Below are 11,451 nucleotides of genomic sequence, written 5' to 3'. Positions count from 1 at the left end.
TTTTCTTCTCTCATTTTGTCATGGTCGAGTATTGTTGCAATTCAACTCAATCAGATGTAAACTTAACTTGGGCCTACAATCCTAAAATCAACCCTAGCCTATACAGGGTTCAGGTATGATGGAGTTGATTCACTCCGATATTGATTCACATTTTATAGGTGCTCTGATTTCAGCCATCCATCTAGAAAAGATAAATACCGGGAGTTCCACATTAACGATATTATATGTTATTGCTTTATACTAAACAACATCTTCCCTTTGAAAAAAAAATCTATTTTGAACCAATCATTTTTCGTTAATAAAACTTTTCATACATCTTCATTGATTGAATTTTATGGTCTCTTATTTGAATCTCTGTACATGCAAGGCCAAGAACATATCACACCAAACACCATTGCATAGCAAATCAATTAAAGACTTACTAATGTTCTTAAAAGAACAGCTGAACAAGGAGTAACTAAAAACATCATAGGATAATATCTTCAATCTAAAACTAAAGTACGGAACGAAATTATATCCTCCAGTTTATTACACATTTTAAGAGAACATTCCAAAACAACATTCCTTTGGAAAATCAAAAGAAGGGGAAAAATGAAACCGATCAGAATTATCATCTTGGCACCAAGTAGTATATCGGCTTGATTATCTTGCACCAGAGCATGCATAGTTCACATGCTGATCAGCACAAACCTAGTTAGAAGTTTGACGTGGGAGTGCTTCAATTCACCTACAAGAATTAGAAGAAGAATTAGATAGCAGCAAGACTAAAAACTGCATGAAATTATTATCAATGGGCAAAAGCTCCTGTGAAGAATTACTTAGATTGGTCTCAAGATCTACACCGGAAGCATAACAATAACATAATAAGCACTCCTTCTTGGAGCAACGGATCTACTCATTCTAGACTAGTCTCAAGGCTTTTACAATTCATGAGTGGTGCAGTACCATTTTGCATCAACTAAAATGAGTAGGCTAGCATGCAACATAGCTAACATATTGTACCTATATAAAGCAGGTGGCAGATGAAACCAACATTAGCGCTGAAAATGTATTGGATATGTACCAAAATCCATATCCACATCCATTTCAATTGGTAGATACAAATATGAAAACATATCAATCATAGCTAAAATTTCTCTCCATTTTTCCTCTAAATGGATATTAATACAAATTGAACATTAGAAAATGCAAATTATTTAAAAAAAGCAACTTTTGAATTTGCTTAAATAAATGCAAATACAAAATTTCTTTAAATGAAAACATGAACCAGTTAATATCCATGTGTCTATGCATAGATAAATGTTGCGGGCAGAATTTGATTCTACTTATGTTTTTTATTCATTCAGATTATTTATACGTCTTTCAATTGTTTGGGTTAAAAGACTCACTATAGACCTAGTAGCTTTACTTGGTTTAAAAGGCTCGCTGTTGGTAGTTCAAGGATGCAACTCAAGTTAAAAACTGGTACTATCCGGAATAGAAATCAAAAGACATTATTACTTTAAACCTAGTTTAAATATGGCAAGAGTCATATTAGACTAAGAAACATGGCTGAAAAAGGTTTAGATATAATCAGAAATGTGGATGTAGCTAGATCCATGTCTGCTTTAATATTAATTGGATTCTGAACTTATCCATAAACGGGTATTATTTGATCAGTTTCCACCACCAACCAACGAAGCTTATGGGTTCAACCAGTTATTACTTATATCCCATCGATGTCATCCCATCCATGGGAAGAATGCATCCAGTAAGATTGGTCAGCAAACAGATCCAAGAAATCACAATAACCATAACTGTAACCATCAAGCCTTATCAGCTACTTTGGGGTTGGCAATCTTTCCAAGAAATCAAGCATAATTCTTTTCACCAAGGGAAGCTAGGAGTTTTCCTTCTGTTATTTTCTTTGTAGGTAATTTCAACCATGATAGGATCATGGTTGGTGTGGTATGGCCGGAGCTGACCCATAAAAACTCCCTAGGAAATTATTTGAATGAGATTATATGAGTATATCAAATGGTTGGTGGGGGCTAGAGAAGATTTTTTGAGGGTGCAAGCATTTACTCAACCTTTAGCGATTCCCGTATATAGAAAAAAGTTGCCAGCCTTACGGATGATAGGTCCTAATATATATGGGATGCGGGAAAACACAATTTGGTAAAATGGAAGCAAGAAAAGAAAATGTAAGGAAGATTATCACCTGTGGGTTTGCCAAAAATTAAATTTGCCTCCTTTAAGAAGAATCAAATTGGTTATTTCTGCTTGCAACAGCAATGGGCTTCCGAAGGTGGAAATAGAGAAACTGGAGGAGAATCTGAGAAACACAGTTAAAGATATTCTAACTGCACCACATCACAACATTATATCAAATAAAAGGAGATCTCGAGGTTTACAGCAATATAAAGATGCTTCCAGAACTGAGCCGTTTTATTTTCCAAAAAATAAAATTTTCTATTAAAAGCAAGAATAAGAACCACCATTTCTTCCGTCTCCCTCTCAAACTGTGGATTTTGTTGGTGGATTTACAAACAAACAATAGATTGCAAAATCTCCAATTCTTCCTAGGCTAATAAAACAGGGAAATGATGTGCCTCTCATAACATCCCTCAAAAAGGTGTGAAACAGGTCTGTCCATGAACCAGTGCGAGAAAATAGGAATATTTTTCCCGAAAAACAACCCAATTCCCCTCTCCCTGGGGGGAACTAGATCTCAACTCTGGTTTCCGCCCTTCTGGAGGATGTTTTAGGCACACATAGTTACCCTTGAAACGAGAATAAAAAATGAATTTTATAATTTGATGTCTGCTGAATATTATAAGTAATCAAATGAGAAGAGGTATAAAGAAAAGAAAAAAGAAAATAATAAAGGAGCAATTAAAGGATACAAAAGCATCCAGAAGAACACATCCTCCTGCATCCACTAACCATGGCAGGTTAGGTCTGATTCTAGACCAATCTAAGCTGTTGACAATTATACTGCAAAGAAATTGCATATGTTATTCATTTGGTGTCAGATTAAACATGGAAACACATGATGGAATGTTAAAAATATTATTTAAGTCAGTAACTGTAAGTCTAAAAGAAGGAGCAAGAGATGGGTAAGTTATAAACACGTGACAACAAAAAGATACCTTCCTACATATGTTGTATTTCCAATCACTGCAAATATAAACATCAATGGATTGAGGCCCTGAAATAAAAGCATAAAAAATAAACTTTACTATTAACCACAGCATCACAATTTACAACCTACAAGAACTCCAGATATCATGACATAAATCATGAGAAACAGACCTCCAGATATGTTACCTTTTTGGTATGTGAGCATGTCATCAAATTCTCTAGGTAAGTAATGTACATTACAGGTTGTTATGCTTTTGGTTTTTTGATAGTTAAAAGAAGTCTGTCTCCCTAGTACGCCTCTCTCCCTCTTCATTACCTATTCCATCTCATTTTCTTTGGTTCATATGCCAACAATGTATATATCTTAATCCCAAGCCTCAACTTCTATTTATTAATGAATACATAATTCATCATTACTTAAGTACCTTTTTGGTGAACTAGAAATTTGAGATCTTCATGAACCCCATTTCTCACAATTCATTGTCCGTGGTGAACAAGTTACAGATTCAAGAACCAGGTAGCAGTTGTTCAATATAAAATCTTGAATGACACATGATCCTAGATGCTTGATGGCTGATCCAGTTTCAATCAATAAAGGGGCACTTTAATAACCATGGAAGAAGATATCCTGTGATCTAGCATTAAAAGAAAAATAACTTGCACTATAGATTTTAGTGTTTTTTTTTAATGTCAAAACTGAATCTTCAAAATTGCGAATGTAACACGAAAATTAACTATCGAAGGAAAGAGATTGGACTGTCTTGCAATTTAAGCATCACCACTGAATACAGATTTAGCCCAGTTTCAAAATGATCCAAGGCAACAGTGTTCGCATAGGCTGCAACAATACTTTGGCATCCTAGAACTTGCATGAACATTGTGCAATTACTAACCAATTATAATTTCTTATAGTTATTCATTCGGTGCCGGCAATTCTCTTATGAGCATAAAGAGCCGCATGCAACTATAGGCTTTCTTTAGGAGAAGACAACTAGACATGTCTGTAGATTTTCAATTGTATAAACTATAAAGTATAAACATTTGTTTTAGGGAAAGGTTGGGTAATTGTATAGCTAACTAGAATCAAGAACTAATCCACATATAATTTATGAAATTATAGTTAGACACAAATATAAGGAACAAAATAGATTTCACTTGGCAGATAAATATCTTTTGAGAACAGCATCGTATAGTACTTGCCTCCACATTGCCTCTTCTGATCTGCAAAGATAAAAAAAAATGCTGAGTCAAAACTTGAGCCTTGCCCCTCATTTGAAATCCATACAAATTACATGCAGAGAGTAAAAAGAAGAACAATTGTTCAAGGATTTGCTCGTTTATCTATTTATTTGCTGTTTTCAGCAGCAGCAAATACTTTGATATTAGAAATAAACCAATTTATATAAGTCTCACATTTAAGCAAATTTGAGGAAGCCTTCCACCCATATATATAGCTGCCATTGCCCAGCCAAGTAAGTTTCCTATTCCTCTGCTTCCATCACCATGTCTCACTGGTGACTCAAAAACCTGGTCCTGTGGACAGAACGTATTGATGACCATATCATGTTCTATGTTATATTTTTTAAATGACATTAAGAAACTAAAACATTGTCAAAGAATTTTAATATGTACATGAGAGAAATGTATGAATTTCATTTATTTTCTAATGTTCCCTACAAAAAGTATCAGCTTTTGAGTACCTGTAAAAGCTTTCGGCCCACTAATATCACTGCTGGATGAGGTGATGCATTAAAGGACTTCTTCATGAAAAGGTGGATACTATAAATGCCAAGGAGAAATGCTACAGAAGGTACCTGTATTTGAAAGATGAGCTGTATAAATTATCTCTTGACACAGGCAAAATGAAAGATTTTGTCATCTACGTCATGACTTTATTCTCACCACAGAAAGCATATTTTTGGTGTTCATCAGTGGTGCAGACTGTTGTGGAACCAGCCTACCAACCAAAGGCTCTTGTGAAGAATGTCGATCATGGTTGAGAGCTGTTCTGCTATAATGATGTAAATGTGCTAACCATGAACCTGCTGTAGGGATTGGGCTCTTTGATAAAGAACGCGCAGACCTGGCAAGTCAGATAAAAGACAGTATTTCAACCAAAGAATACATAAGGACACCACTTATATTTGATTTAGAAATATCTGATCTTTCTACTGACACACAACATTCACAGGAATTGGAACTTAACATTATCCGACACAACTGAGGTAATTTCTTTCTGTATAACATATTAACATGTGTCAATAAAAGCACCTTCAGAATTTGAATTTAGGAGCTAGCTTATCTTGAAAGGAACATGATATTTCATCAAAAAATCAAACCAGAAATATAATGAATTTACACTGTATAAGTAGTGTGTTACACTAACTCAAACATGTGTGGACAACAAAATTCATACATATAAAAAGTCCATGTACAGATCCAATTGAGAATTTGAAACTTTGAAGAAAACATGAGAGAACCCTGTAGTTGTTATATTGTTTGTCTAAAGCCAGAGACTATGATATGAACTAGAGGAAAATCATACACCAACAGTTTGACACAAGAGAGGGAAATCAAATTATGGTTATCAGAACATCCCTCAATGGGGAAGGGAGAGAATAACAGTGGGAGGTATTAGAGAAGATATGAAAATGGAGACAGTGCCGTTATGGATGTTAAGTCATTGACAAGCTTTGGTAAGTACCAAGTACACAATATGAAATGGTTTATACTGACCAAAGTTCTAAAGTAGTTCTAAAGCATAAGAATTGACCTCATAAATAAAATATAATGATGAAGACAAGCTGGTGTTTAGTTCCTGAAGCAATGCATATGATCAAGTAAAACTCTAAAATGAAGACTTTAATGGTGATGATTATGATGATGATGATCTTTTGTCTCGCAAGATTGGAGGAAACCCCATCCATTGACAATGAGATTAACTGCCCCATGAACACAAACAATATCCAACTAACTTAGCATCTATGGCATGGAAATGGCAATGTGAAGACGTGGCAAGATCATGCTCAGTATTTTAGTCAAATGAAACAGGACACAAACACCAATATAAACAAGACGGCAAGAGTACTAGCCAAGTCTGATCACAAGGTCCAGAATATGAGGAAGAGAAGCTTCAGCCTCATCCTTCAACATGGCTGGCCTCAAAGTTGAGTGAAATTTGAAGAAATAAAGATGAAGGCTAATCAAAGAGGTATATTGCGAAGTGCAAGGTATCACAAGCAAAGGCACAGAAATTCATGACTCTTAAACTATGTGCTACCAAGTGAACAAATAGCAAGAGTTAAATTAAGGTATGCTGAACCGGACCGAACCGCCCTGCTAGGCCCGTACCAAGCTAACCAGGTAGGAAACCCGGTCGGTTCACCTATTGGAATCAGTTTCGGCCCCAAACCAGCCAAAACGGATTCCACAACGATCGAAACCAGCTGGAAAGGTCTGAATTGGCAGGAACCAACCTAGAACCAGCCTGGAAAAGGTCTGAATCACCGGATGGTTTGCATCGAGTCGACACGGTTCGGAACCACACCCCTTCCCCTCTGCTTCCTTTGCTAAAAAGAAGTTTGGAAAGGCCGAAGGCCTTCCCAATAGTTTTTTAATGAAATTCGTTTAGCCATAAGACGGCTAACCGACTCCCTCTTTCCTCCAATTTGTGAAATCACACTGATTCAGCACAATTAAAAAAATATCCAAGCCTACATAAGGCATGCTTCCTCTCCCAATCTCATTCTCTCTATTTTTTTTTGGCTTAAAAAAATAGAAATTTGCAACATAAGAAGAGATCATGCCAAAATTTTTAATTTGGGCTTGATTTATTATACTTTGTAGATCTATAGATGATCTACACGATGACATAAAAATTTTTAATTTTTGAATTATATATAATTTTTAAAAATAAAAATATATTTTTGGAATAAAAAATAAAAAATATAAAAAAATAAAATCAGAAGTGTATTTAGGTGCATGCAAGCTGCTCTTCAGCAAAATTTGGTCTTCATTTATTCAAGTTTTAATGCGATCACGTGCACAGTGGCCTAAGCCTAAATTTGAAAAAAATTGAGAAATAAGCAATTTTTGATGCATGCCCATGGGCCTAGAAAAATATATGTAGTATCCATTATTGGGTTCTACATAGATCTGAGCCAAAATAAATTTTTTCCAAAATTTATATTTAAAAATTATTTTTAACTTTAAAAAATAATAAAAAAATATAATTAATACGAAAAATTATGAAAATTTAGTAGTACATATTACATAATTCAGAAGTAATTTCTGAGGTAGAAAACATATTTTCTGAATTTATGATATTTAAAAATATTTTTTAAATTTAAAATAATTAAAAATATAGAAATATATAACAAAATATGAAATATTCGTATTATGTATTAGATAAATTAGATGTATTTTCTGAGGTAAAAAAATTATCTTTATCATAACGAAATTTTTCTATTTTTAAATAATTCATAAACTGACGTATTTAATAAACCTGCAAGAATGGAACCATCAAAAAAAAAGGAGCCAGAGCGTAACATTGGTTGGAATCATGGGCAACTACTCTCAGGTCGACACCATTGGAAGTGCAACTAGTGCAATACAAAATTCAAGGAAGTAAGGGCAACCAGGTTGAAGCAGAACTTAGCTGTTGGCTATCCCAATGTAAGAAAGTTCAGCAACTGATAAGAAGCACTTCGCTGATTTCAGAGCAAGAAAAAAGAGAATTTCCAAGAAGAAGACGGAGGTGGACCGTTTTCTATCACTCTAGAGAGTTAGAGGAGGCGTCTGCTCTAGATGACGAGAAGGCACAGATCCAGACTGTCATATAGGTAAGCTTTGATGATCAGTAGCAGCAGGATGAGGTGGCTAGAAATAGGGCTCGATTTGGGCCCTCATACTATAAGTCGAGCTCCAGATCTGCGAGCAGTAAGACAGATCCAGAGTTTAGGAAGACCTCAATCAGAAAGGCCGTTAGTAGAGATGGTGGCTGCATTGCATAAATGCTGTGGGCTTTTAGTAGCAAAAAAAAGTCATCTAGAGAGATTCCACCAAGAGCAGAAATCCATGATTTAGATCCATATGCCTTCTCCAGCAAAGATTTGAAACAGTAGAGGGTTGACATCAAGGTTCGCCGGACCGATCGTACCGGCGTGCCGGTGAGCACCGGCACCGGTATGGTTCCGGTTCGGTACACCGGAGCCGCGCGCGCGGCCACGCGCGCGCAGACATAAAAAAAACAAAACAAAAAAAATGCGTCCGCGCGCGCTCGGGACGCGCGCGGACGCGTCAAATGCCACAGAGTGGCATTTCTGTGGCATTTAATTCCCCCACGCGGGCTGGCAGCCTGCGTGGGCACGGTGCCCCGAGCGGGAACCGCGCTCGGGCACGATTCCCTGCTGGGGAATCGCGCGCGGGCGCGCGTTCTCCGCTCGCGCGTCCGCGCGCGTTTCCCAAAAAAAACAAAAAAAAATGCGTCCGCGGACGCGTCAAATGCCACAGAGTGGCATTTAATGCCCCCACGCGGGCTGCCAGCCCGCGTGGGCACAGTGCCCCACACGGGGAACTGTGCTCGGGCACGGGAATCGCATGCGGGCGCAGTTCCTGCGCGGGGAAACGCTCGCGCGTCCGTGCGCGTTTCCCAAAAAAATAAAAAAAATGTGTCCGCGCGAACGCGCGGACGCGTTAAATGCCACTCTGTGGCATTAAGAGGCCCACACGGGCTCCAGCCGCGTGGGTGCTCTTCTCCGCGCACGAGGCGCGCTGCCCCGCGCGCCCACGTGCGGGGAAAGAGTGGCTTGGACCGGTACGAACCGGTTCGGTACAGGCTGAATACCTTGGTTGACATAATGCTGAAAAAGCATAAGAAAAAGAATATGTGGCAAGTTGTTGGATCTTGATTCTACTTCAACTACATCCTAGCAAATGTGGCAGACAATACGCACTATAGGTTTGTTATTTCCTCCATACAAGTTGTCGGTCCTGATATAGATCCTGTAGGCTCGAAGGACATCTATGGTGAGCTTTTTGACAATAATTAGGAGCTAGAGAAATGAATTACCTTATAGAAGAGCAAGTGGCCCATATATGAACCGACGGTGATGTGCGATACTTGGACTAGTCCTTTCAGGCAGAGCATTATTAATTTCTTGACATATTGTGATACGAAGACTTTCTTCGACAAGTCAATTGATGCTTTTGATCACGTGCACGACGCCACATACATCCTCAAATTGATGGAGGAGGCGATTGATTAGGTAGGAGAAAAGAATGTCATAAAGTCATCACTGATAATTAGCCACAATATTAGGCCACCGCGGAGATCTTGATGGAGCAGCGGCCACATAATTTCTACACCCCATGTGCACATTGTATCGACCTCATGTTGATGGACATTACGAAGATTCATAGAGTGCAACAGACAGTGAAGAGCCCAAACCATCACCAAATATATTTATAACCATACATGGGTCCTTTCACTGATGAGGAGATACGCAGGGGGAGAGATCTTGAGACCAAGAGTCACATGGTTTGCTACCAACTACGTTGCACTTGATAATATTCTTGAGAAAAAAAGCAGCCCTATGTCAAATGTTTTCCAGTCCCAAGTACCAAAAAAGTAGATATGCGAGGGCCGACACCGAAGGGAGCATTATCGACGACTTGATGACGAGGTAGACATTCTGACAGCAAGCCACTACAATAGTGAAAGCTATCGGATCATTGTATTAAGTGCTTCGGACCATAGACAACGAGAGGCACCCCCATATGGGCTTTTGTATCATATGATGGAGAAAGCAACGATTCAGATCAAGGAGGCAGATCCGATGTATGCCCAGGAGTACATCGACATAATTGAGCGATGGTAGAACTACCAGATGGGTAGGGACTTGCATCTAGCAGGTAAGCAAAAATATTAAAAATTAGATTGCTCCTGTACTTGTAAAATTTTACTAAAACAATAATAAACTCTATCTGCAGTATACTACCTAAACCCTCGGTTTCAATACACCGTAGCTGGAATCGTTATGGATGACGAAAATCCGACAGCTCTACGTAATGTGATTTACAAGATGGAGCCTGATCCAAAAGTCGCGGCCCTATATGTAGAAAAGGTAAGTTAACTTAAGTGACATATGTAAATTAACTGGTAGCTTCAACTATTAACATATTACAACATGATTTTTTTCACAAATCAAAATATTGGGAGAGGGCATTGATAGCTTTAGAGTCTCGACAGCTATCGTAAGTAAGAAAATTATGAATCCAGGTATATTACACATTAGGAGGATATTTATCTGACGTTAGATAGTTACTAATATGGTACTATCTTGTATGCAATTTTTTTCAATGTTTTTCTAGCTAAATAGTGGATTCATTTTGGTATGTCTGCGAAAACTAGTTTCATAGCTAGCGAGGCTTGGGTCGATGCAAGGCAATGGGCAGAGAGAAATATTTCACGCATCCTTCCAACCGATCAACCACTGCCACAGGAGAGTCGGTCACTACATGACTCCTTGTCTAAGACATCCTCTCAGAGATATGATCGACAGAAGCTTAGACAAGGCCATTACGCTATTCGGTCTACTCGGTTGGGAGGGCGACATACATCCTCCCAGCATAGCCAAGCAGAGGAGCACGAAAGGCGGCAAGTAGAGAGTGGTACGAAGGGTAAGCAAGGAGTGAGTGGCACAAAGGGTAAGCAGGTATGGAGTGGCACGAAGGGTAAGAAGACAGCTTCCCAGCACACCAAAAATAAAAAATAAAAGACACCTGCAGCCCTAATGGAGCGTAGAAGAGGAGCTAGTTCACTCAGATTCAAATATCAAGAGCAGCAGTTCTGGTGGTCATGGATCTGCTAACCAAGGAGGGAGTGGAGGACATGAGACTATCATTTATAAGACACGGCTGCAGGGATCATAATCTTCGATTCACTGGGAAGTCCCAGTTTACGTATGCTACATAGAATAGAGACCACGGTGCACGATATGATGGAGCCCGCAAGGATCCGATTGCATATAAAAGACGGGCTCCTCGAGGTCATTCAGGAGAACACAATGCAGCTGCAGATGACCTCGCACGAGTAGAATCTATGGACATATCAGGTTCCGACTCATATACTAGATCTTATTACTTGCAACCACAAGCAATCTATGACCCATAGCCTAGAGCATCTTATGGGTCAGATTTTGCTACTGCCTACTAGCTTATTCGAATGGACCTCTTCACAACCGTTTTATCAGCTATCAGCCAGAAAATACCTCTTAGAGCTAGAGCTTCATCAAGAGATCCGAGAGTACTTATAACCCGGAGCGCGTT

General features: G+C 38.5%; 1 protein-coding gene across 1 annotated transcript in view; it reads right to left on the bottom strand.

The window, feature by feature from the left end:
* Positions 1-377: 377 nt before the first annotated feature.
* Positions 378-11,451, bottom strand: part of LOC103719251 — a 35,345-nt gene continuing 24,271 nt past the window's right edge. The window contains exons 7-14 of the mRNA XM_017845746.3: positions 5,026-5,206; positions 4,824-4,937; positions 4,537-4,656; positions 4,324-4,344; positions 3,132-3,190; positions 2,886-2,976; positions 2,201-2,314; positions 378-727 (exon numbers count right to left, since the gene is read on the bottom strand). Coding sequence (XP_017701235.2) covers positions 2,234-2,314; positions 2,886-2,976; positions 3,132-3,190; positions 4,324-4,344; positions 4,537-4,656; positions 4,824-4,937; positions 5,026-5,206 — 667 coding nt within the window. The 3' untranslated portion in view covers positions 378-727; positions 2,201-2,233. The remainder of the gene's footprint in view (positions 728-2,200; positions 2,315-2,885; positions 2,977-3,131; positions 3,191-4,323; positions 4,345-4,536; positions 4,657-4,823; positions 4,938-5,025; positions 5,207-11,451) is intronic.

Source organism: Phoenix dactylifera, chromosome 1 (assembly GCF_009389715.1).
Source record: "Phoenix dactylifera cultivar Barhee BC4 chromosome 1, palm_55x_up_171113_PBpolish2nd_filt_p, whole genome shotgun sequence".
NCBI lineage: Eukaryota > Viridiplantae > Streptophyta > Magnoliopsida > Arecales > Arecaceae > Phoenix > Phoenix dactylifera.
The sequence above is the reverse complement of the archived record's forward strand: the minus strand, read 5'-3'. Positions and strand labels throughout refer to the sequence as shown.